Source organism: Phyllobates terribilis, unplaced genomic scaffold, assembly GCF_046119375.1.
Source record: "Phyllobates terribilis strain yellow unplaced genomic scaffold, ASM4611937v1 Scaffold_796__1_contigs__length_659822, whole genome shotgun sequence".
Lineage (NCBI taxonomy): Eukaryota > Metazoa > Chordata > Amphibia > Anura > Dendrobatidae > Phyllobates > Phyllobates terribilis.
Genome location: NW_027363556.1, coordinates 630,619 through 658,603, shown reverse-complemented (window position 1 = coordinate 658,603; position 27,985 = coordinate 630,619). Strand labels below are relative to the sequence as shown.

The following is a 27,985-nucleotide window of genomic DNA, read 5'->3' as shown; positions in this document are numbered from 1 at the left end:
TTTCCTACAGATGGACTCATGGAAAGAAATCCACCAGAGAGATGTCCCCGTCCTCTGTATCCCCAGGACTGTCCAGAGGAGAATCACAACATCCCGGAGAGTCATCAGGTAGACGGTGCTGAGCCCTGTACCGGATCTGTATATGGGGGGACATTTCTGATCGAGGTCATAGATGTCACAGATTTTGGTGGTTTCTTGTATTGTGCTGATTGTTACATCTGATATATCAGGAGGAAGATCCAACTAAGAATAAAGTGAAGGACGAGACAGAAGAAGAAGCGATGACGAGGGGGGATCAGCCGTGTGTGAGTGACGGGAAGGAGGAGATTCCTGTAGATGTTTCCACAGGTGTGTAATAATGACCGGCGTGTGATGATGATGACTGGCGTATGACGATGATGATTGGCATGTGACTATGATTAGTGGCGTATGACGATGATGATTGGCATGTGACTATGATTAGTGGCGTGTGATGATGATGACTGGCGTATGACGATGATGATTGGCATGTGACTATGATTAGCGGCGTGTGATGATGATGACTGGCGTATGACGATGATGATTAGCTTGTTACTATGATTAGCGGCGTGTGATGATGACCGGTGTGTGATATTGTATGAAGTCTCCGGTGCAGTGAAGCTTTTATCCGCCGTCCACATCACAGCAGAAGCGTCCGGTGATGGCGCGGCTGCTCTTGTACAGAGTCCGGTTGCGCACCGATGAATAACTGGGCCGCATTCACACCTCTTAATGATTTAATAAGCACATTTTTAATTTTCCTAATTGTGTTTTTTAATATTACTTCCATCTTTTATTTTCATATTATTCTTACACAAGTCTCATGCTGCCATATAAATGACTGAGCTTGCGATTCGGACAGAACCCCGGGGGAAGATTCCGTATTATGAGGCGCTGTGGACGCCGTCTGGCCTATGATCCAGTGATGTCCATCTTTTTCAGCGTGCATAAAAGCGCAGTCGACCAGAGGCTAGACGGAGTCCGGTGTAACTCTGCTGCCTCATTATTCTGAATGGATCCCTCGGGGGTGTCATCTGAATCGTGTATTTTGTAGATTTAGATGGAAACCCCGATGTACAGTGGGTACGGAAAGTATTCAGACCCCTTTAAATTTTTCACTCTTTGTTTTATTGCAGCTATTCGGTAAGTTCTAAAAAGTTCATTTTTTTCTCATTATAGTACACTCTGCACCCCATCTTGACTGAAAAAAAACAGAAATGTAGACATTTTTGCAAATTTATTAAAGAAAAACTGAAATATCACATGGTCATAAGTATTCAGACCCTTTGCTCAGTATTGAGTAGAAGCCCCTTTTGAGCTAGTACAGCCATGAGTCTTCTTGGGAATGATGTAACAAGTTTTTCACACCTGGATTTAGGGATCCTCTGCCATTCTTCCTTGCAGATCCTCTCCAGTTCCATCAGGTTGGATGGTGAAAGTTGGTGGACAGACATTTTCAGGTCTCTCCAGAGATGCTCAATTGGGTTTAGGTCAGGGCTCTGGCTGGGCCAGTCAAGAATGGTCACAGAATTGTTCTGAAGCCACTCCTTTGTCATTTTAGCTGTGTGCTTAGGGTTATTGTCTTGTTGGAAGGTGAACCTTCGGCCAAGTCTGAGGTCCAGAGCACTCTGGAAGAGGTTTTCATCCAGGATATCTCTGTACTTGGCTGCATTCATGTTTCCTTCAATTGCAACCAGTCATCCTGTCTTTGCAGCTGAAAAATACCCCCATACCATGATGCTGCCTCCACCATGTTTCACTGTAGGGATTGTATTGGGCAGGTCATGAGCAGTGCTAGTTTTTCTCCACACATACCGCTTAGAATTATCACCAAAAAGTTCTATCTTCATCTCATCAGACCAGAGAATCTTATTTTTCATAGTCTGTGAGTCCTTCATATGTTTTGAGCAAACTCTATGCGGGCTTTCATATGTCTTGCACTGAGGAGAGGCTTCCATCTGGCCACTCTGCCATAAAGGCCCGACTGGTGGAGGGCTGCAGTGATCGTTGACTTTGTGGAACTTTCTCCAATCTCCCTACTGCATCTCTGGAGCTCAGCCACAGTGATCTTGGGGGTTTTCTTTACCTCTCCTACCACGGCTCTTCTCCCACGATTGCTCAGTTTGGCTGGACGGCCAGGTCTAGGAAGACTTCTTGTGGTCCCAAACTTCTTCCATTTAAGGATTATGGAGGCCACTGTGCTCTTAGGAACCTTAAGTAATTCAGAAATAGTTTTGTAACCTTGGCCACATCTGTGCCTTGCCACAATTCTGTCTCTGAGCTCCTTGGGCAGTTCCTTTGAGCTCATGATTCTCATTTGGTCTGACATGCACTGTGAGCGGTGACGTCTTATATAGACAGGTGTGTGTCTTTCCAAATCAAGTCCTATCAGTTTAATTAAACACAGCTGGACTCCAATGAAGGAGTAGAACCATCTCAAGGAGGATCACAAGGAAATGGACAGCATGTGACTTAAATATGAGTGTCTGAGCAAAGGGTCTGAATACTTATGACCATGTGATATTTCAGTTTTTCTTTTTTAATACATTTGCAAATTTGTCTGCATTTCTGCTTTTTTTCAGTCAAGATGGAGTGCAGAGTGTACTTTAATGAGAAAAATAAATGAACTTTTTAGAATTTACCAAATGGCTGCAATGAAACAAAGAGTGGAAAATTTTAAGGGGTCTGAATACTTCCCGTACCCACTGTAAGTGTTCAGCGTACAGCACAGGATAAATATGATCCAAAATGTTCTGTACCCCAAAATGCCACCAAGAGCTTCTGCTCAACCCACAAAAAACAAGTCCCCACTCAGGTTCATCATCTGTAATCAGTAATATAGGGGGTGTCCATATCACTGGTAGCACAAAGGCTCTGGAAAAGTGACGTGGCTCCCACTTAAAGAAATACAGTGACATCTGCGCTCCCAAATCCACATGCCCCCTCCTCCTGGGCCCCACCGTATGCAGTTAGCATCCACATGTTTGGCATTACTGTAGCGAGGAGAGCCAATTTATTTCTCCAGAAAGCACTAGCTGGGAATCATGTACTGGGCGCTACAACGTAAGGGCACTACAATGTATCGGACACTACAATGTACTGGCCACTATAAGGGAATATTTGCATTTTTACTTTGCAACATCCATTACTGCTTGTTTCTGGAAAGCACCCATGGAGTCAAATTCATCACTACACCTGTAGATACATTTCCATAGGGGTGTAATTTGCAAACTGGTGTCATTTGAGGGGGGATTCTGCTCTTCTGCCACTTTGGGGCTCTCTATATGGAGTCTGCAAACTGTTCTACTAAAGTTTGTTCTCCAAGAGTCAAATAGCGCTCCGTCCCTCCCGAGTCTCGCCATGTGGCTAAGCAGTACTGTACAGCCACATATGGGGTATTGCCCCGTTCAGCAGAAATTGTATAAAATTATGACGTCATTTTTACCCATTTTCCCTTGTGAAAATGTAAAATCTGGGGCTAAAATAATATTATAGTGGTAAAAATGTAATTTTTTTTTCTTCACCGTTCAATTGTATAACATTTTGTGAATCACAATTACCTTGCATTCATTGGGAAAGTGCGCGGTGGATGCTGGGTGTGACGCGCGGGGAAACCCCACCCACAGCCCGGCATCCACCGCGGGGATCGCATCACCGAGTCACGCCTCACTTGACGTGACATCAGGGGAAGCAAGAGCCGGCTGAGGCCGGGGGTCGCGTGATGCCGGTGAGTGGCCAGCGATAGCGCCGCTCACAGCCTATAAAGACAAAGCAAGGTAATTAAAATAAATCTTCTCTCAACGGGTTAATTACATTGGGGGAATTTTTAATAGTAGTGGACTTCTTTAATTGCGTGGACACTTTTCTATACTAAGGGCAAGATACGAAGCTTGAGAGTGAAATGGCACTGGAGGTACATTAAGGGAACCTGTCATCAGTAATTACCACTTAAAGAACTATTTGCTGTCTAATCTCTGCCACCCCTGACTTGTGCCAATGTCACCAGATTATAAGTGTCATTCACTTTACCCGTCATTGTGTTAATGTTATGGCATGTAGTTGTCCTCCTTATTACCGGTACTTTCACTGACGAGGGTCTTCATTGTGAGATCCAGAAAATACATTCAGAAATCTCTTTTGTGTTGAAGAAAAAACTCACATCTAATTTATCTTTCATCCTGATAGGAAATCCTTGTGAGAATAACAGTTCATCACTAAATTATAAAAAAGAAGATATCTGGGAGCACTCTAATGGAGAAAACCTCATCACCCTTCCTGCACCTCCTGGACTTCACAGTCCTTCACTTTCTTATAATCCTCCTAATCATGAGGAATCATCTCCTGAGCAATCTCACATTGTTACCAAAAGTCCAGGGGGCAAAGTGGATTCAAGATTTCAGTGTGACAAGCAATTTACAAAAAGCTCAGATTTTTTAACACACAGAAAACACAAAGGTAAAAAGCCATACTCCTGTTCAGAATGTGGGAAATGCTTTACATATAAATCACAATTTGTTATACATGAGAGAATTCATACAGGAGAGAAGCCATTTTCATGTTCGGAATGTGAGAAATGATGTAGAAGTAAATCAGAGCTTGTTACACATCAGAGAATTCATACAGGAGAGAAGCCATTTTCATGTTCGGAATGTGGGAAATGTTGTAGAAGTAAATCAGACCTTGTTAAACATCAAAGAATTCACACAGGGGAAAAACCTTTTTCATGTTTACAATGTAGAAGATGCTTTGCAGATAAATCACATCTTGTTACACATCAGAGAATTCACACAGGAGAAAAGCCATATTCATGTTCAGAATGTGGGAAATGCTTTACAAATAAAGGGAATCTTATTACACATCAGAAAATTCACACAGGAGAGAAGCCATATTCATGTTCAGAATGTGGGAAATCTTTTATGAATAAATCAAATCTTTCTGTTCATAAGAGAATTCACACAAGAGAAAAGCCATTTTCTTGTTCAGAATGTGGGAAATGTTTTAAAAGTAAATCAGACCTTGTTATACATCAAAGAATTCACGCAGGAGAAAAGCCGTATTCATGTTCAGAATGTGGGAAATGCTTTACAACTAAAGGGAATCTTATTACACATCAGAGAATTCACACAGGAGAGAAGCCGTATTCATGTTCAGAATGTGGGAAATCTTTTATACATAAATCACACCTTGTAAAACATGAGAGAAGTCATACGGGAAAGAAAGTGTAATTATGTTCACTGTGTTATATAAAGTTTAATAAGCATTGTTCAGCATAAATGAGTACACCCCCTTTAATGAGTAAGATTTTATTTAATAGCTCACTGAACACAAGATCAATTTCTAAAATTTTGCCAACACTAAGTTTCATAGAACATTTTTTTTGTAATCAAAACATGAAAGTAAGGTTAATAATATAACTATCATTACAAAATCTTCAGTTTTACTCAAATTAGTTGATGCAAAAATGAGTACACCCCACAACAAAAGCTACTACATCTATTATTTTGTATGGCCTCCATAATTTTAAAGGACGTCCCCAAGTTTTCTAGGCCTGGAATGAACAAGTTAGTGACAATACTATATCTATCTTTTATCTCTCTTTCGATAACGAGCTCTTAGAGCCTGGATGCTGGATGGAGCGATGACAACTTGTCTCTTCAGAATCCCCCATAGGTGTTTGGTTGGGTTCAGATCAGGAGACACTTGGCCACTGAATCACTGTCACCCTGTTCTTCAGAAATGTAACATTTAGGAGAGGCTTTCTATGTGGACAACACCCATGTCTGCCATTCCTCTATAGAAAACATTGTCTGCTTTCAGCTCATCTCTCAATGCTTGGATGAAAAATCACAGTTGGGAAGGAATGGACGGGACAAAGAAAGTTACTGATAATCCAGCACTTGTTTTCCAGTGTGAATAAAACCAAAAACTTTTATTGAAAAATCCAAATTAAAATCATAGAAACATTAAAAAACAGATAGGAGCGAAACATCTCTGCGTTTCTACCTGGTATTTGTGTTCAGTTCTTCTTCATGACATAATAAATCACCAGTAACCGGCTTCTTCTACACATCATAGGGTCTAATGCACAGCAGAGACCCCCAGCCCCAAATGGACATGTGCAAGTATGTCTACATTACCCCTATGGACGGTCATATGTCCACAACAAGAAGCATCCGTGCAATAGAAGAATGAAGTGTCTGCATCTGTAATGTGTATATTATGTATAATTACTATAAAAGAGGAAAAAACACAATTCAGTAAATGGATACAAGGTCTGAAGGAAGATTCATATCACTGGGGAATCTGGAGTCCAATTCCAGAATCCACAAGGCTTCTCTGGGGTGTACTTTTTATACCAATCTCCCCCTTAGCTGGTCTGGTGACATATTCAATACCCACAACTGTAAAGTGATTAATCCCTATTGTGTTGTATGAGATGTTGTGATGCTGCAGATGTATTACGTGTTGTGGGGCCAAGAACGTCCCTAACGTGTCCCCCAATGCGGTGACGTAAGGGTCTGACCGTGCCCCCCACATATTGCAGCAGACAAGCTTCACATTGTATGGTGTCAATGACGTGTGGAGCTACAACTAATGAGATGTCGGATATTATAGGGTTTATTATGGTTAGTAGATGCAGACATTTTTGCTTTGTGCACAGACTTGCACAAACCACATTTATTTCCCCCACATTCAATATGCAAATTGCCTCTTCAGAGAAAAAGAGGACTTGTACTCTACAGCGCCACCTATTGGAAGCAGCAATCCTACAGGTCACAACCAACCATTTAACGAGTCGTTCAATATGACTTAGGATAAAAGTCAAATCAGAATCTCAATTTGCAGACACGGTGTTTCGGGCTGTTGGTCCTCGTCAGTGCAAAGTACGAGTTCTGATTTGGCTAGGTGAGAGCCACATTCAATAAAACCTTTGGTATTTGTCATCCACGTGTCAGTTGGATTTCTTGTAGAGATAGAAGCTCGGAGAAATGATTACCGATAATAACGTCCCTCTCAGCAATGAAGGAACAACTAGGTATGAAAATCTCTGCTAGATCCTTGTCGGTGTATAACATAGGTAAATGTTTTCTGGTAATATTCACTATATAATAGGAATCTTCTCTGCAGCCAGTATTGAATGTAACTCTAGACTGATGGATGTTTCCTTCTTTGTGAGTTTTCGGTAATGTATGAAATATTGGACATTGTGGGTGATTTTCCTTTAATCGTTCTATTTGTTTGGCATTAAGTACAGCCGATACCAAACCCTCCTCTAAAAGACAATGTAAGGGGGTATTGTAAGAATTAGTAGGATCTCCATCTAGAGTGCGGCATATATTAGTATCGTCATCCATGTTCATAACCTCCGGCTCATACAACCCACTATCCAGAGCTGTAATCGAGCCCCCTTTATCTGCAGCTCTAATGACTTTATTAGGGCTGTGCTCCGGGCCGTATCATGCTGCCCTAGGCACTTTAAGTGGTCACGCCACCTACTGGTAATTCATACTAAAAGTGCTCACACCCTTTAGGCCCCCTTCACACGTACCGGAGACACACACGTACACCCATTATAATCTATAGGCTGCGCACATGGTCACACGGACCGGACATGTCCGTTTTTTGCCGGCAGCTCGGACGTCAGTACGTCCTGCACACAGATGACATAAAGTGTGACATCCGCACACACGTCTGTGTGACACGTGCCGGAAGAGAGCGCAGAATAGAAATGACAGATATTTAGGTGTTAGATGTGCAAAGATCGAGATAGATGATAGATATCCGTGAGATATATAATTACTGCCCTGTGTGTGGAGTTTACTGTACTTGTGTTTAGCTAATAAATTAAAAAAGCGATGTGGAGTCCTCCCTATTTTTGATAACCAGCAAAGGTAAAGCAGACAGCTGTGAGCGGATATTATCAGGGTAGGAAGGTCCTCGGTTACTGGGCCCTTCCCAGCCTAAAACTACCAGCCCTCAGCCGCCTCAGAAATGGGACACCAATTCAGGTGCTTTGCACGGCTCTTCACAATTGCCCTGGTGCGGTGGCAATCGGGGTAATGGCGGTTAGGGTTGATGACAGCTGTGATTTGTCATAAAACACAGCTGTCTTCAAGCCCTCAGGTTAGTAATGGAGGGGGAAAGGAAAGAGATCCCGGCACTCACCTGTAGTCAATCATTTATTCCACATCCACAAATCTGCAAAACGTTTCAGCTCCTCCAGAGCTTTTCTCAATTGTGGGCAATCACATAGAAATACAACATTTATATAGAAAAAAAACAAGGAAATGACATCACAATGAAATAAAAAATGAAAAAAACTACAAACATTCATATAATCATATTAGTCTCATTATATAAAATATACACTGCTCAAAAAAATAAAGGGAACACTTATATTCTGTTGTGTAACTCCAAGTAAATGAAACTTCTGTGAAATCAAACTGTCCACTTAGGAAGCAACACTGATTGACAATCAATTTCACATGCTGTTATACAAATGGAATAGACAATGGATGGAAATTATTGTCAATTATCAAGACGCCCTCAATAAAGGAGTGGTTCTGCAGGTGGGGACCACAGACCATATCTCAGTACCAATGCTTTCTGGCTGATGTTTTGGTCAGTTTTGAATATTGGTTGTACTTTCACACTCGTGGTAGCATGAGACGGACTCTATAACCCACAGAAGTTGCTCAGGTAGTGCAGCTCATCCAGGATGGCACATCAATGCGAGCTGTGGCAAGAAGATTTGCTGTGTCTGTCAGCGTAGTGTCCAGAGGCTGGAGGCGGTACCAGGAGACAGGCCAGTACACCAGGAGACGTGGGGCGCCATAGGAGGGCAACAACCCAGCAGCAGGACCGCTACCTCCACCTTTGTGCAAGGAGGAGCACTGCCAGAGCCCTGCAAAATGACCTCCAGCAGGCCACAAATGTGCATGTGGCTGCACAAACGGTTATAAACCGACTCCATGAGGGTGGTATGAGGGCCCGACGTCCACAGATGGGGGTTGTGCTCACAGCCCAACACCGTGCAGGGCGCTTGGCATTTGCCACAGAACACCAGGATTGGCAAAGTCGCCACTGGCGCCCTGTGCTCTTCACAGATGAAAGCAGGTTCACACTGAGCACATGTGACAGACGTGACAGAGTCTGGAAACGCCGTGGAGAGCGATCTGCTGCCTGCAACATCCTTCAGCATGACCGGTTTGGCAGTGGGTCAGTAATGGTGTGGGGTGGCATTTCTTTGGAGGGCCGCACAGCCCTCCATGTGCTCGCCAGAGGTAGCCTGACTCCCATTAGGTACCAAGATGAGATCCTCAGACCCCTTGTAAGACCATATGCTGGTGTGATTGGCCCTGGGTTCCTCCTAATGCAGGACAATGCCAGACCTCATGTGGCTGGAGTGTGTCAACAGTTCCTGCAAGATGAAGGCATTGAAGCTATGGACTGGCCGCCCGTTCCCCCAGACCTGAATCCGATTGAGCACATCATGTCTCGCTCCATCCACCGTTGTCACGTTGCACCCCAGACTGTCCAGGAGTTGGCGGATGCTTTAGTCCAGGTCTGGGAGGAGATCCCACAGGAGACCATCCGCAACCTCATCAGGAGCATGCCCAGGCGTTGTAGGGAGGTCATACAGGCACGTGGAGGCCACACACAATACTCAGCCTCATCAGGAGCATGCCCAGGCGTTGTAGGGAGGTCATACAGGCACGTGGAGGCCACACACAATACTCAGCCTCATCAGGAGCATGCCCAGGCGTTGTAGGGAGGTCATACAGGCACGTGGAGGCCACACACAATACTCAGCCTCATCAGGAGCATGCCCAGGCGTTGTAGGGAGGTCATACAGGCACGTGGAGGCCACACACAATATTCAGCCTCATCAGGAGCATGCCCAGGCGTTGTAGGGAGGTCATAGAGGCAAGTGAAGGCCACACACAATACTGTACCTCATTTTGACTTGTTTTAAGGACATTACATCAAAGTTGGATCAGCCTGTAATGTGTTTTTCCACTTTGTACAGAACAAAGTATTCAATGAGAATATTTCATTCATTCAGATCTAGGATGGGTATTTCAGTGTTCCCTTTATTTTTTTGAGCAGTGTATATACACAAAGATGAAAAAACGTCCATAACAAAGTATAATAACTATCAAATTAAATATTTTATTTTACACCAATACACATTGCCACAAATATATATATAGGCGTATATACAGTGCTGGCCAAAAGTACTCAGTTTCTTCCTGAAAATGATTGCAATCACAAATTCTTTGGTCTTATTATCTTCATTTAATTTGCTTGCAAGGAAAAAACACAAAAGAGAATGAAGCAAAAATCAAATCATTGATCATTTCACACAAAACTCCAAAAAAGGGCCAGACAAAAGTATTGGCACCCTCAGCCTAATACTTGGTTGCACAACCTTTAGCCAAAATAACTGCGAACAACCGCTTCCGGTAACCATCAATGAGTTTCTTACAATGCTCTGCTGGAATTGTAGACCATTCTTCTTTGGCAAACTGCTCCAGGTCCCTGATATTTGAAGGGTGCCTTCTTCAAACTGCCATTTTGAGATCTCTCCACAGGTGTTCTATGGGATTTAGGTCTGGACTCATTGCTGGCCACCTTAGAAGTCTCCAGTGCTTTCTCTAAAACCATTTTATAGTGCCTTTGGAAGTGTGTTTTAGGTCATTGTCCTGCTGGAAGACCCATGACCTCGGAGGGAGACCCAGCTTTCTCACACTGGGCCCTACATTATGCTGCAAAATTTGTTAGTAGTCTTCAGACTTCATAATGCCATGCACACGGTCAAGCAGTTCAGTGCCAGAAGCAGCAAAGCAACCCCAAAACATCAGGGAACCTCCGCCATGTTTGACTGTAGGGACCGTGTTCTTTTCTTTGAATACCTCTTTTTTTTTCCTGTACACTCTATGTTGATGCTTTTTCCCAAAAAGCTCTACTTTTGTCTCATCTGACCAGAGAACATTCTTCCAAAACGTTTTAGGCTTTCTCAGGTAAGTTTTGGAAAACTACAGCCTGGCTTTTTTATGTCTCGGGGTAAGAAGTGGGGTCTTCCTGGTTATCCTACCATACAGTCCCTTTTCATTCAGACACCGACGGATAGTACAGGTTGATACTGTTGTACCCTCGGACTGCAGGGCAGCTTGAACTTGTTTGGATGTTAGTCGAGGTTCTTTATCCACCATCCGCACAATCTTGCGTTGAAATCTCTCGTCAATTTTTCTTTTCCGTCCACATCTAGGGAGGTTAGCCACAGTGCCATGGGCTTTACACTTCTTGATGACACTGCGCACGGAAGACACAGGAACATTCAGGTCTTTGGAGATGGACTTGTAGCCTTGAGATTGCTCATGCTTCCTCACAATATGGTTTCTCAAGTCCTCAGACAGTTCTTTGGTCTTCTTTCTTTTCTCCATGCTCAATGTGGTACACACAAGGACACAGGACAGAGGTTGAGTCAACTTTAATCCTTGTTAACTGGCTGCAAGTGTGATTTAGTTATTGCCAACACCTGTTAGGTGCCACAGGTAAGTTACAGGTGCTGTTAATTACACGAATTAGAGAAGCATCACATGATTTTTAAAAGGGTGCCAATATTTTTGTCCACCCCTTTTTTTTAGGTTTGGTGTGGAATTATATCCAATTTGGCTTTAGGACAATTCTTTTTGTGTTTTTTCATTGAAGACAAATTAAATGAAGAGAATAATACCAAAGAATTTGTGATTGCAATCATTTTCAGGAAGAAACTGAGTATTATCTGACAGAATTGCAGGGGTGCCAATACTTTTGGCAAGCACTGTAGGAAATGCAAAAAAAACATACTAATAAGTTTTACTTATATAGCGCCAACATATTCCGCAGCACTTTACAATTAAGCGGGGACATGTACAGACAATAAATTCAATACAAGGTAAGACAGTTTAAACAGTTACATTAGGAGCGAGGGTCCTTCCGCTCGCACGCTTACAATCTACAAGGGAATGGGGGGACACAGTAGGTGAAAAGTGCTTGTTATTTCAGGTCTGGCAATTATAATAAATAGGGATTTTTACATAAAGCTGCATGATCCGGTCATCAGCCCGTATGTATAAGTGCAATAATCAAGTATCGAGTGCAGTTATCGTGTGCATGGAGGGTGAGGAGACAGATGAAGAGTAGGGAGCAGATTCTGAATAATATTTAGAAGGAGGAAAAAGGGGAAAGTTGGTTTACTGAGTAGTTGAGGTGGTTGGCTTGTTTAAAGAGATGGGTTTTTAAAGCGCGCTTGAAGACATGGGGGCTAGGCATCAGTCGGTTCTTCTAGGGTAGAGCATTCCAGAGAACTGGCACAGCACGAGAGAAGTCTTGGAGACGGAGGTGCGAGGTTCAGATTATGAGGGATGTTAGTCTTAGGTCATTTGTAGAACGGAGGGCACGTGTAGGGCGATAGGCAGAGATGAGAGAAGAGATATAAGGTGGTGCCGAACTGTGGAGAGCTTTGTGGGTGACAGCTATGAGTTTATATTGGACCCTGTAGCGAATGGGCAACCAGTGTAATGACTGGCACAAGATGGAGGCATCGGTGAAGCGGCTGGACAGAAATACGACCCTGGCTGCTGCATTCAGGACAGATTGGAGAGGAGAAAGTTTGGTAAGAGGGAGACCAATCAGAAGAGATCACCAGGTGAGAGGAGACTCTTGTTGGCTCCTGTGGATGTGATGACGTCTCTCGGCCTCCTCCTATAATAGATGATTTTTCTCCAGACTTGCTCTGGTTTTCTCTACATTTTCTCACAGCTTTCATTCCCTGATTATTCTCTTCTGATCTATGAGTCACGGTTTCTCTGCTGTCGTCTTCATCAATCTTGAGTCTTCGTCCTCGGCGGCTTCTTTCAGAAACTTTCACCTTCCTTAGAGCATCGGTCACATTTTGTCTGCAGATGTCCCAACTCTTCTGTCCGTTCTCTCCTATGATTTCTTTCGGTACCGGAGTCTGATCGTTACTCAGCAGAGTCGGGGTTAATTTACTGATGATTTTCCATCTAATTTGCTGTCGCTTGTCCATACCTCTGAACTCTGTGTGGCATTGACCTGGTCTCTAATCTGAGCTGCTGTTAACCTGCGATTTCTGAGGCTGGTGACTCGGATAAACTTATCCTCAGAAGCAGAGGTGACTCTTGGTCTTCCTTTCCTGGGGCGGTCCTCATGTGAGCCAGTTTCTTTGTAGCGCTTGATGATTTTTGCAACTGCACTTGGGGACACTTTCAAAGTTTGCCCAATTTTTCGCACTGACTGACCTTCATTTCTTAAAGTAATGATGGCTAGTTGTTTTTCTTTACTCAGCTGCTTTTTTTCTTGCTATAATACAAATTCTAACAGTCTATTCAGTAGGACTATCAGCTGTGTATCCACCAGACTTCTGCACAACACAACTGATGGTCCCAACCCCATTTATAAGGCGAGAAATCCCACTTATTAAACCTGACAGGGCACACCTGTGAAGTGAAAACCATTTCCAGTGACTACCTCTTGAAGCTCATCAAGAGAATGCCAAGAGTGTGCAAAGCAGTCATCAAAGCAAAAGGTGGCTACTTTGAAGAACCTAGAATATAAGACATATTTTCAGTTGTTTCACACTTTTTTGTTAAGTATATAATTCCACATGTGTTAATTCATAGTTTTGATGCCTTCAGTGTGAATGTACAATTTTCATAGTCATGAAAATACAGAAAAATCTTTAAATGAGAAGGTGTGTCCAAATTTTTGGTCTCTACTGTATGTATGTGTGTGTATATATATATATATATATATATATATATATATATATATATATATACACACACACACACACACACACACACACACACACACACACACACACACACACACACACACACTTAGGTCCATATGTATTTGGACAGAGACAACATTTTTCTAATTTTGGTTCTAGACATTACCACAATGAATTTTAAACAAAACAATTCAGATGCAGTTGAAGTTCAGACTTTCAGCTTTCATTTGAGCGTATCCACATTAAAATTGGATGAAGGGTTTAGGAGTTTCAGCTCCTTAACATGTGCCACCCTGTTTTTAAAGGGACCAAAAGTAATTGGACAGATGAAATAATTGTAAATAAAATGTTCATTTCTAGTAATTGGTTGAAAATCCTTTGTTGGCAATGACTGCCTGAAGTCTTGAACTCATGGACATCACCAGACGCGGTGTTTCCTCCTTTTTGATGCTCTGCCAGGCCTTCACTGCGGTGGTTTTCAGTTGCTGTTTGTTTGTGGGCCTTTCTGTCTGAAGTTTAGTCTTTAACAAGTGAAATGCTTGCTCAATTGGGTTGAGATCAGGTGACTGACTTGGCCATTCAAGAATATTCCACTTCTTTGCTTTAATAAACTCCTGGTTGCTTTGGCTTTATGTTTTGGGTCATTGTCCATCTGTAGTATGAAACGACAACCAATCAGTTTGGCTGCATTTGGCTGGATCTGAGCACACAATATGGCTCTGAATACATCAGAATTCATTCGGCTGCTTCTGTCCTGTGTCACATCATCAATAAACACTAGTGACCCAGTGCCACTGGCAGCCATACATGCCCAAGCCATCACACTGCCTCCGCCGTGTTTTACAGATGATGTGGTATGCTTTGGATCATGAGCTGTAGCATGCCTTCGCCATACTTTTCTCTTTCCATCATTCTGGTAGAGGTTGATCTTGGTTTCATCTGTCCAAAGAATGTTCTTCCAGAACTGTGCTGGCTTTTTTAGATGTTTTTTAGCAAAGTCCAGTCTAGCCTTTTTATTCTTGATGCTTATGAGTGGCTTGCACCGTGCAGTGAACCCTCTGTAGTTACTTTCATGCAGTCTTCTCTTTATGGTAGATTTGGATATTGATACGCCTACCTCCTGGAGAGTGTTGTTCACTTGGTTGGCTGTTTTGAAGGGGTTTCTCTTCACCATGGAGATTATTCTGCGATCATCCACCACTGTTGTCTTCCGTGGGCGCCCAGGTCTTTTTGCATTGATGAGTTCACCATTGCTTTCTTTCTTTCTCAGGATGTACCAAACTGTAGATTTTGTCACTCCTAATATTGTAGCAATTTCTCGGATGTTTTTTTTCTGTTTTTGCAGCTTAAGGATGGCTTGTTTCACCTGCATGGAGAGCTCCTTTGACCGCATGTTTACTTCACAGCAAAACCTTCCAAATGCAAACACCACACCTCAAATCAACTCCAGGTCTTTTATCTGCTTAATTGAGAATGACAAAACGAAGGGATTGCCCACACCTGTCCATGAAATAGCCTTGCAGTCAATTGTCCAATTACTTTTGGTCCCTTTAAATACAGGGTGGCACATGTTAAGGAGCTGAAACTCCTAAACCCTTCATCCAATTTTAATGTGGATACCCTCAAATGAAAGCTGAAAGTCTGAACTTCAACTGCATCTGAATTGTTTTGTTTAAAATTCATTGTGGTAATGTCTAGAACCAAAATTAGAAAAACGTTGTCTCTGTCCAAATATATATGGACCTAACCGTATATATCTATAGATATATATATATATCTATATATATATATATCTATATATATATAGATATATATATATACACACACACAAAAACATTTGTTCTAATTTTGGGAGACAAAGCAAAAATAATGGGGACTTCAATCTGAGATCCTGGTCTGGTGGTAATAATTGTAAGTCTCCCTTACAGGGATATTTGTTCAGAAGAATATGTATTATGGAGCTTTTCTGTGGAGTCTGACCAGACAATCTCTCCTTGGCTCCCCGTGTGCATCAGTAAGCGCCCATGACCCCGGTGCCGGCTCTCTAGTTGTCCTTTCTACACATTGATAGGTACTAACCGCTGTGTACCGGGTGCTCCCCACAACACCGTCCTTCCGGGTTCTGTGACTTCGTACGTCAGTCGTACATGTGCCTTTTTTTCCTCCTTTAGAGTCAAATGCAGAACTTGCTGCTTATTTTAGTGTTTATACCGAGGCGGATGTTGAGAGTTATCTCTATTTAAAGAAGAAGAAAAACACGGTAACCCGTCTTTTAGTAGATCAGGTTCTCTCCTCGATAGTGATCCCAGAGGATCCTGTCCAGGACGGAGGCCGTGTCCTCACGGTGACATCATGAGCTCTCAAAATACAATCACTGGTAAATGGTCACCGTCCTTCCCTCAATCTCTATACAATGATTTAGGAGAGAAGAAATCAATGGATGGAAATGTGGAGCTTTCTCCAGCTCCTCTGTGGTTCCATCCCTGGTGGAGACGAAACTTGGAGAAGTTGTGTTTTTTAGTACGGCTCCTTCGTTGACTGATGAGGGTCTTCTCTGTCCCTTTCCTCAGGGTCCTCATCCTCTGAGTGCAGAGCAGAAAGCATTAGGCTTTGGTCTCGCTGATTATCACTTCATACTTGGGGCCCACAATGTGCTGGGACCTCGGTACCGGTGGTGAGGACCGCAACAATGTAATTTATTCACTGATACATAAACATAGAATTACCGGTTCTGAGAGACGAGTCTCATATATAGACAGATACACGGCAGGTCATGTATTCAGTCTGTGTGTCTCCACAGATGGATCCAGGAGGAGAAATCCACCAGAGAGATGTCCCCGTTCTCTGTATCCCCAGGACTGTCCAGAGGAGAATCACAACATCCTGGAGGATCATCAGGTAGATGACACTGAAGTCCCCACAGCCTCTGACCATGATGTGATGGGATTTGAGCTCATCTTACATTTTTTCTTTTTAGGATGAAGATCTGATTAATATTAAGGTTGAAGTTATACATGGAGCCCAAGAGGCGACCGCAATATGGGCCGATCAGCAGGGTGAGGAGGGGAGACTGTCATGTCTGTTCTGTGGTCATCTACTACTACTTCCATCATTGCATGACACAATCTACAGTGGCATGTAAAAGTTTGGGCACCCCTGGTCAAAATTACTGTTATTGTGACCAGTTAAGCAAGTTGAAGATGAAATGATCTCTAAAAGACCTAAAGTTAAAGATGATACATTTCCTTTGTATTACCCTTGGACATTTGTGTGCTCAGATAACTTTGACCAATGATTCAGATCTTACTTAGCCTGTTAGGGTAAGGGTTCGTTCACTATCATCATTAGGAAAGGACAGCTTTATAAAAACCCTGCCTACTCTAACAATGTGCCAAATAAACAGCAGCCATGGCTTCTTCTAATCCGCTGTCTAGCACTCTGAAAATGGTGGAGGCCCACAAAGCAGGAGAAGGCTATGAGCGAAGCGTTTTCAAGTTGCCCTTTCCTCGGTTCAAAATGTAATAAAGAAATGTCAGTTAATAGAAACAGTGGAGGTCAAGATAAGGTCTGGAAGACCAAGCAAATTTTCAGTAGGATTGCTATAGAGGCAAATCAGAACCCCCTCCTGACTGCAAAAGACCTTCAGAAAGATTTAGCAGACTCTGGAGTTGTGGTACATTATTATACTCTTCAGAGACACCTGCACAAATATGGCCTTCATGGAAGAGTCATCAGAAGAAAACCTCTCCTGCGACCTCACCATGAAATTCAGCGTCAGAAGTATGCAAAAGTACATCTAAGAAGGTCTGATGCATTTTGGAAACTAGTCTTGTGGACCGATGAGGTTAAAATAGAGCAATGATAAAAGTTGTGTGGAGAAAAAGGGCACAGAATTTTAGGAAAAGAACATCTCGCCAACCATTAAGCATGGTGGTGGATCAGTCATGCTTTGGGGTTGTGTTGCAGCCAATGGCACAGGGAACGGGTAGAGGGAAGAATGGATTCCATGAAATTTCAGCAAATTCTTGATGCAAACATAACACCATGTTAAATGTAAAAGATGAAAATATATATAATTTATTATTTATTGTTTTGCCTAAAATACAAAGGAAATGTCATCTTTAACTTTAGGGCGTTTAGAGATTATTTCATCTTCAACTTAACTGTTCACAATAACAGTAATTTTGACCATTGGTGCCCAAACTTTTACATGTCACTGTATTCTGTCACTGTGTGTTTCCTACAGAAGGACTCATGGAAAGAAATCCACCAGAGAGATGTCCCCGTCCTCTGTATCCCCAGGACTGTCCAGAAGAGAATCACAACATCCCGGAGAGTCATCAGGTAGACGGTGCTGAGCCCTGTACCGGATCTGTATATGGGGGGACATTTCTGATCGAGGTCATAGATGTCACAGATTTTGGTGGTTTCTTGTATTGTGCTGATTGTTACATCTGATATATCAGGAGGAAGATCCAACTAAGAATAAAGTGAAGGACGAGACAGAAGAAGAAGCGATGACGAGTGGGGATCAGCCATGTGTGAGTGACGGGAAGGAGGAGATTCCTGTAGATGTTTCCACAGGTATGTAATAATGACCGGCGTGTGATGATGATGACTGGCGTATGACGATGATGATTGGCATGTGACTATGATTAGCGGCGTATGACGATGATGATTGGCATGTGACTATGATTAGCGGCGTGTGATGATGATGACTGGCATGTGACTATGATTAGCGGCGTATGACGATGATGATTGGCATGTGACTATGATTAGCGGCGTGTGATGATGATGACTGGCGTATGACGATGATGATTGGCATGTGACTATGATTAGCGGCGTGTGATGATGATGACTGGCGTGTGATGATGACTGGCGTATGATGATGATGATTGGCATGTGACTATGATTAGCGGCGTGTGATGATGATGACTGGCGTATGACGATGATGATTGGCATGTGACTATGATTAGCGGCGTGTGATGATGATGACTGGCGTATGACGATGATGATTGGCATGTGACTATGATTAGTGGCGCCTGACGATGACCGGTGTGTGATATCGTGTGGAGTCTCCGGTGCAGTGAAGCTTTATCCGCCGTCCACATCACAGCAGAAGCGTCCGGTGATGGCGCGGCTGCTCTTGTACAGAGTCCGGTTGCGCACCGATGAATAACTGGGCCGCATTCACACCTCTTCTTAATGATTTAATAAGCACATTTTTAATTTTCCTAATTGTGTTTTTTAATATTACTTCCATCTTTTACTTTCATATTATTCTTACACAAGTCTCTTGCTGCCATATAAATGACTGAGCTTGCGATTCGGACAGAACCCCGGGGGAAGATTCCGTATAATGAGGCGCTGTGGACGCCGTCTGGCCTATGATCCAGTGATGTCCATCTTTTTCAGCGTGCATAAAAGCGCAGTCGACCAGAGGCTAGACGGAGTCCGGTGTAACTCTGCTGCCTCATTATTCTGAATGGATCCCTCAGGGGTGTCATCTGAATCGTGTATTTTGTAGATTTAGATGGAAACCCCGATGTACAGTGGGTACGGAAAGTATTCAGACCCCTTTACATTTTTCACTCTTTGTTTTATTGCAGCTATTCGGTAAGTTCTAAAAAGTTCATTTTTTTCTCATTATAGTACACTCTGCACCCCATCTTGACTGAAAAAAAACAGAAATGTAGACATTTTTGCAAATTTATTAAAAAAGAAAAACTGAAATATCACATGGTCATAAGTATTCAGACCCTTTGCTCAGTATTGAGTAGAAGCCCCTTTTGAGCTAGTACAGCCATGAGTCTTCTTGGGAATGATGTAACAAGTTTTTCACACCTGGATTTAGGGATCCTCTGCCATTCTTCCTTGCAGATCCTCTCCAGTTCCATCAGGTTGGATGGTGAAAGTTGGTGGACAGACATTTTCAGGTCTCTCCAGAGATGCTCAATTGGGTTTACGTCAGGGCTCTGGTTGGGCCAGTCAAGAATGGTCACAGAATTGTTCTGAAGCCACTCCTTTGTCATTTTAGCTGTGTGCTTAGGGTTATTGTCTTGTTGGAAGGTGAACCTTCGGCCAAGTCTGAGGTCCAGAGCACTCTGGAAGAGGTTTTCATCCAGGATATCTCTGTACTTGACTGCATTCATGTTTCCTTCAATTGCAACCAGTCATCCTGTCTTTGCAGCTGAAAAATACCCCCATACCATGATGCTGCCTCCACCATGTTTCACTGTAGGGATTGTATTGGGCAGGTCATGAGCAGTGCCAGGTTTTCTCCACACATACCGCTTAGAATTATCACCAAAAAGTTCTATCTTCACCTCATCAGACCAGAGAATCTTATTTTTCATAGTCTGTGAGTCCTTCATGTGTTTTGAGCAAACTCTATGCGGGCTTTCATATGTCTTGCACTGAGGAGAGGCTTTCATCTGGCCACTCTGCCTCCCGACTGGTGGAGGGCTGCAGTGATCGTTGACTTTCTGGAACTTTCTCCAATCTCCCTACTGCATCTCTGGAGCTCAGCCACAGTGATCTTGGGGGTTTTCTTTACCTCTCCTACCACGGCTCTTCTCCCACGATTGCTCAGTTTGGCTGGACGGCCAGGTCTAGGAAGACTTCTTGTGGTCCCAAACTTCTTCCATTTAAGGATTATGGAGGCCACTGTGCTCTTAGGAACCTTAAGTAATTCAGAAATACTTTTGTAACCTTGGCCACATCTGTGCCTTGCCACAATTCTGTCTCTGAGCTCCTTGGGCAGTTCCTTTGAGCTGATGATTCTCATTTGGTCTGACATGCACTGTGAGCGGTGACGTCTTATATAGACAGGTGTGTGTCTTTCCAAATCAAGTCCTATCAGTTTAATTAAACACAGCTGGACTCCAATGAAGGAGTAGAACCATCTCAAGGAGGATCACAAGGAAATAGACAGCACGTGACTTAAATATGAGTGTCTGAGCAAAGGGTCTGAATACTTATGACCATGTGATATTTCAGTTTTTCTTTTTTAATACATTTGCAAATTTGTCTGCATTTCTGCTTTTTTCAGTCAAGATGGGGTGCAGAGTGTACTTTAATGAGAAATATAAATGAACTTTTTAGAATTTACCAAATGGCTGCAATGAAACAAAGAGTGAAAAATTTTAAGGGGTCTGAATACTTCCCGTACCCACTGTAAGTGTTCAGCGTACAGCACAGGATAAATATGATCCAAAATGTTCTGTACCCCAAAATGCCACCAAGAGCTTCTACTCAACCCACAAAAAACAAGTCCCCACTCAGGTTCATCATCTGTAAACAGTAATATAGGGGGTGTCCATATTACTGGTAGCGCAAAGGCTCTGGAAAAGTGACGTGGCTCCCACTTAAAGAAATCCAGTGACATGTGCGCTCCCAAATCCAAATGCCGCCTCCTCCTGGGCCCCACCGTGTGCAGTTAGCATCCACATGTTTGGCATTACTGTAGCGGGGAGAGCCAATTTATTTCTCCAGAAAGCACTAGCTGGGAATCATGTACTGGGCGCTACAACGTAAGGGCACCACAATGTACCGGACACTACAATGTACTGGCCACTATAATGAAATATTTGCATTTTCACTTTGCAACATCCATTACTGCTCGTTTCTGGAAAGCACCCATGGAGTCAAATTCATCACTACACCTGTAGATACATTTCCATAGGGGTGTAATTTCCAAACTGGTGTCACTTGAGGGGGGATTCTGCTCTTCTGCCACTTTGGGGCTCTCTATATGGAGTCTGCAAACTGTTCTACTAAAGTTTGTTCTCCAAGAGTCAAATAGCGCTCCGTCCCTCCCGAGTCTCGCCATGTGGCTAAGCAGTACTGTACAGCCACATATGGGGTATTGCCCCGTTCAGCAGAAATTGTATAAAATTATGACGTCATTTTTTTTTTTTCTTCACCGTTCAATTGTATAACATTTTGTGAATCACAATTACCTTGCATTCATTGGGAAAGTGCGCAGTGGATGCTGGATGTGACGCGCGGTGAAACCCCACCCACAGCCCGGCATCCACCGCGGGGATCGCATCACCGAGTCACGCCTCACTTGACGTGACATCAGCGGAAGCAAGAGCCGGCTGCAGCCGGGGGTCGTGTGATGCCGGTGAGTGGCCAGCGATAGCGCCGCTCACAGCCAATAAAGACAAAGCTAGGTAATTAAAATAAATCTTCTCTCAACGGGTTAATTACATTGGGGGAATTTTTAATAGTAGTGGACAACTTCTTTAATTGCGTGGACACTTTTCTATACTAAGGGCAAGATACGAAGCTTGAGAGTGAAATGGCACTGGAGGTACATTAAGGGAACCTGTCATCAGTAATTACCACTTAAAGAACTATTTGCTGTCTAATCTCTGCCACCCCTGACTTGTGCCAATGTCACCAGTTTATGTGTCATTCACTTTACCCGTCATTGTGTTAATGCTATGGCATGTAGTTGTCCTCCTTATTCCCGGTACTTTCACTGACGAGGGTCTTCATTGTGAGCTCCAGAAAATACATTCAGAAATCTCTTTTGTGTTGAAGAAAAAACTCAAATCTAATTTATCTTTCATCCTGATAGGAAATCCTTGTGAGAATAACGGTTCATCACTAAATTGTAAAAAAGAAGATCTCATGAAGCACTCTAATGGAGAAAACCTCATCACCCTTCCTGCACCTCCTGGACTTCACAGTCCTTCACTTTCTTATAATCCTCCTAATCATGAGGAATCATCTCCTGAGCAATCTCACATTGTTACCAAAAGTCCAGGGGGCAAAGTGGATAAAAGATTTCAGTGTGACAAGCAATTTACAAAAAGCTCAGATTTTTTAACACACAGAAAACACAAAGGTAAAAAGCCATACTCCTGTTCAGAATGTGGGAAATGCTTTACATATAAATCACAATTTGTTATACATGAGAGAATTCATACAGGAGAGAAGCCATTTTCATGTTCGGAATGTGGGAAATGTTGTAGAAGTAAATCAGAGCTTGTTACACATCAGAGAATTCATACAGGAGAGAAGCTATTTTCATGTTCGGAATGTGGGAAATGTTGTAGAAGTAAATCAGAGCTTGTTACACATCAGAGAATTCATACAGGAGAGAAGCCATTTTCATGTTCGGAATGTGGGAAATGTTGTAGAAGTAAATCAGACCTTGTTAAACATCAAAGAATTCACACAGGGGAAAAACCTTTTTCATGTTTACAATGTAGAAGATGCTTTGCAGATAAAAGAAGTCTTATTACACATCAGAGAAATCGCACAGGAGAGAAGCCATATTCATGTTCAGAATGCGGGAAATGCTTTACAAATAAAGGGAATCTTATTACACATCAGAAAATTCACACAGGAGAGAAGCCATATTCATGTTCAGAATGTGGGAAATCTTTTATGAATAAATCAAATCTTTCTGTTCATAAGAGAATTCACACAAGAGAAAAGCCATTTTCTTGTTCAGAATGTGGGAAATGTTTTAAAAGTAAATCAGACCTTGTTATACATCAAAGAATTCACACAGGAGAAAAGCCATTTTCTTGTTCAGAATGTGGGAAATGCTTTACAACTAAAGGGAATCTTATTACACATCAGAGAATTCACACAGGAGAGAAGCCGTATTCATGTTCAGAATGTGGGAAATCTTTTATACATAAATCACACCTTGTAAAACATGAGAGAAGTCATATGGGAAAGAAAGTGTAATTATGTTCACTGTGTTATATAAAGTTTAATAAACATTGTTCAGCATAAATGAGTACACCCCCTTTAATGAGTAAGATTTTATTTAATAGCTCACTGAACACAAGATCAATTTCTAAAATTTTGCCAGCACTGAGTTTCATAGAACATTTTTTTTGTAATCAAAACATGAAAGTAATAATATAACTCTCATTACAAAACCTTCAGTTTTACTCAAATTAGTTGATGCAAAAATGAGTACACCCCACATCAAAAGCTACTACATCTATTATTTTGTATGGCCTCCATAATTTTAAAGGACGGCACCAAGTTTTCTAGGCCTGGAATGAACAAGTTAGTGACAATACTACATCTATCTTTTATCTCTCTTTCGATAACGAGCTCTTAGAGCCTGGATGCTGGATGGAGCGATGACAACTTGTCTCTTCAGAATTCCCCATAGGTGTTTGGTTGGGTTCAGATCAGGAGACACTTGGCCACTGAATCACTGTCACCCTGTTCTTCAGAAATGTAACATTTAGGAGAGGCTTTCTATGTGGACAACACCCATGTCTGCCATTCCTCTATAGAAAAATATGTCTGCTTTCAGCTCATCTCTCAATGCTTGGATGAAAAATCACAGTTGGGAAGGAATGGACGGGACAAAGAAAGTTACTGATAATCCGGCACTTGTTTTCCAGTGTGAATAAAACCAAAAACTTTTATTGAAAAATCCAAATTAAAATCATAGAAACATTAAAAAACAGGAGCAAAACATCTCTGCGTTTCTACCTGGTATTTGTGTTCAGTTCTTCTTCATGACATAATAAATCAACAGTAACCGGCTTCTTATACACATCATAGTGTGTAATGCACAGCGGAGACCCCCAGCCCCAAATGGACATGTGCAAGTATGTCTACATTACCCCTATGAATGATCATATGTTCACAACAAAAAGCATCCGTGCAATAGAAGAATGAAGTGTCTGCATCTATAATGTGTATATTATGTATAATTACTATAAAAGAGGAAAAAACACAATTCAGTAAATGGATACAAGGTCTGAACGAAGCTTCATATCACTGGGGAATCTGGGGTCCAATTCCAGAATCCACAAGGCTTCTCTGGGGTGTACTTTTTATATCAATCTCCCCCCTTAGCTGGTCTGGTGACATATTCAATACCCACAACTGTAAAGTGATTAATCCCTATTGTGTTGTATGAGATGTTGTGATGCTGCAGATGTATTACGTGTTGTGGGGCCAAGAACGTCCCTAACGTGTCCCCCAATGCGGTGACGTAAGGGTCTGACCGTGCCCCCCACATATTGCAGCAGACAAGCTTCACATTGTATGGTGTCAATGACGTGTGGAGCTACAACTAATGAGATCTCTGATATTATAGGGTTTATTATGGTTAGTAGATGCAGACATTTTTGCTTTGTGCACAGACTTGCACAAACCACATTTATTTCTCCCACATTCAATATGCAAATTGCCTCTTCAGAGAAAAAGAGGACTTGTACTCTACAGCGCCACCTATTGGAAGCAGCAATCCTACAGGTCACAACCAACCATTTAACGAGTCGTTCAATATGACTTAAGATAAAAGTCAAATCAGAATCTCAATTTGCAGACACGGTGTTTCGGGCTGTTGGTCCTCGTCAGTGCAAAGTACGAGTTCTGATTTGGCTAGGTGAGAGCCACATTCAATAAAACCTTTGGTATTTGTCATCCACGTGTCAGTTGGATTTCTTGTAGAGATATAAGCTCGGAGAAATGATGTTACCAATAATAACGTCCCTCTCAGCAATGAAGGAACAACTAGGTATGAAAATCTCTGCTAGATCCTTGTCGGTGTATAACATAGGTAAATGTTTTCTGGTAATATTCACTATATTATAGGAATCTTCTCTGCAGCCAGTATTGAATGCATCTCTAGACTGATGGATGTTTCCTTCTTTGTGAGTTTTCGGTAATGTATGAAATATTGGACATTGTGGGTGATTTTCCTTTAATCGTTGTATTTGTTTGGCATTAAGTACAGCCGATACCAAACCCTCCTCCAAAAGACAATGTAAGGGGGTATTGTATGAATTAGTAGGATCTCCATCTAGAGTGCGGCATATATTAGTATCGTCATCCATGTTCATAACCTCCGGCTCATACAACCCACTATCCAGAGCTGTAATCGAGCCCCCTTTATCTGCAGCTCTAATGACTTTATTAGGGCTGTGCTCAGGGCCGTATCTGGCATTCATGCTGCCCTAGGCACTTTAAGTGGTCACGCCCCCTACTGGTAATTCATACTAAAAGTGCTCACACCCTTTAGGCCCCCTTCACACGTACCGGAGACACACACGTACACCCATTATAATCTATAGGCTGCGCACATGGTCACACGGACCGGACATGTCCGTTTTTTGCCTGCAGCTCTGACGTCAGTACGTCCTGCACACAGATGACATAAACTGTGACATCCGCACACACGTCTGTGTGACACGTGCCGGAAGAGAGTGCAGAATAGAAATGACAGATATTTAGGTGTTAGATGTGCAAAGATCGAGATAGATGATAGATATCCGTGAGATATATAATTAGTGCCCTGAGTGTGTAGTTTACTGTACTTGTGTTTAGCTAATAAATTAAAAAAGCGATGTGGAGTCCTACCTATTTTTGATAACCAGCAAAGGTAAAGCAGACAGCTGTGAGTGGATATTATCAGGGTGGTAAGGTCCTCGGTTACTGGGCCCTTCCCAGCCTAAAAATACCAGCCCTCAGCCGCCTCAGAAATGGGGCACCAATTCAGGTGCTTCGCACGGCTCTTCCCGATTGCCCTGGTGCGGTGGCAATCGGGGTAATGGCGGTTAGGGTTGATGACAGCTGTGATTTGTCATAAAACACAGCTGTCTTCAAGCCCTCAGGTTAGTAATGGAGAGGGAAAGGAAAGAGATCCCGGCACTCACCTGTAGTCAATCATTTATTCCACATCCACAGATCTGCAAAACGTTTCAGCTCCTCCAGAGCTTTTCTCAATTGTGGGCAATCACATAGAAATACAACATTTATATAGAAAAAAAAAAAGGAAATGACATCACAATGAAATAAAAAATGAAAAAAACTACAAACATTCATATAATCATATTAGTCTCATTATATAAAATATACACTGCTCAAAAAAATAAAGGGAACACTTATATTCTGTTGTGTAACTCCAAGTAAATGAAACTTCTGTGAAATCAAACTGTCCACTTAGGAAGCAACACTGATTGACAATCAATTTCACATGCTGTTATACAAATGGAATAGACAATGGATGGAAATTATTGTCAATTATCAAGACGCCCTCAATAAAGGAGTGATTCTGCAGGTGGGGACCACAGACCATATCTCAGTACCAATGCTTTCTGGCTGATGTTTTGGTCAGTTTTGAATATTGGTTGTACTTTCACACTCGTGGTAGCATGAGACGGACTCTATAACCCACAGAAGTTGCTCAGGTAGTGCAGCTCATCCAGGATGGCACATCAATGCGAGCTGTGGCAAGAAGATTTGCTGTGTCTGTCAGCGTAGTGTCCAGAGGCTGGAGGCGGTACCAGGAGACAGGCCAGTACACCAGGAGACGTGGGGCGCCATAGGAGGGCAACAACCCAGCAGCAGGACCGCTACCTCCACCTTTGTGCAAGGAGGAGCACTGCCAGAGCCCTGCAAAATGACCTCCAGCAGGCCACAAATGTGCATGTGGCTGCACAAACGGTTATAAACCGACTCCATGAGGGTGGTATGAGGGCCCGACGTCCACAGATGGGGGTTGTGCTCACAGCCCAACACCGTGCAGGGCGCTTGGCATTTGCCACAGAACACCAGGATTGGCAAAGTCGCCACTGGCGCCCTGTGCTCTTCACAGATGAAAGCAGGTTCACACTGAGCACATGTGACAGACGTGACAGAGTCTGGAAACGCCGTGGAGAGCGATCTGCTGCCTGCAACATCCTTCAGCATGACCGGTTTGGCAGTGGGTCAGTAATGGTGTGAGGTGGCATTTCTTTGGAGGGCCGCACAGCCCTCCATGTGCTCGCCAGAGGTAGCCTGACTCCCATTAGGTACCAAGATGAGATCCTCAGACCCCTTGTAAGACCATATGCTGGTGTGATTGGCCCTGGGTTCCTCCTAATGCAGGACAATGCCAGACCTCATGTGGCTGGAGTGTGTCAACAGTTCCTGCAAGATGAAGGCATTGAAGCTATGGACTGGCCGCCCGTTCCCCCAGACCTGAATCCGATTGAGCACATCATGTCTCGCTCCATCCACCGTTGTCACGTTGCACCCCAGACTGTCCAGGAGTTGGCGGATGCTTTAGTCCAGGTCTGGGAGGAGATCCCACAGGAGACCATCCGCAACCTCATCAGGAGCATGCCCAGGCGTTGTAGGGAGGTCACACAGGCACGTGGAGGCCACACACAATACTCAGCCTCATCA

At 42.9% G+C, this 27,985-nt stretch overlaps 1 protein-coding gene across 1 annotated transcript; it reads left to right on the top strand.

Moving 5' to 3' along the window:
- LOC141240128 (uncharacterized) lies at positions 1-23,641 on the top strand. Its single transcript, XM_073668599.1, has 8 exons — positions 1-108; positions 231-348; positions 4,204-4,473; positions 16,620-16,717; positions 16,797-16,875; positions 18,066-18,163; positions 18,286-18,403; positions 22,407-23,641. Exons 1-8 carry the CDS (start codon positions 19-21, stop codon positions 23,528-23,530), a joined length of 1,995 nt encoding a protein of 664 aa, XP_073524700.1. The 5' UTR covers positions 1-18; the 3' UTR covers positions 23,531-23,641.
- The last annotated feature ends 4,344 nt before the right edge of the window (positions 23,642-27,985 follow it).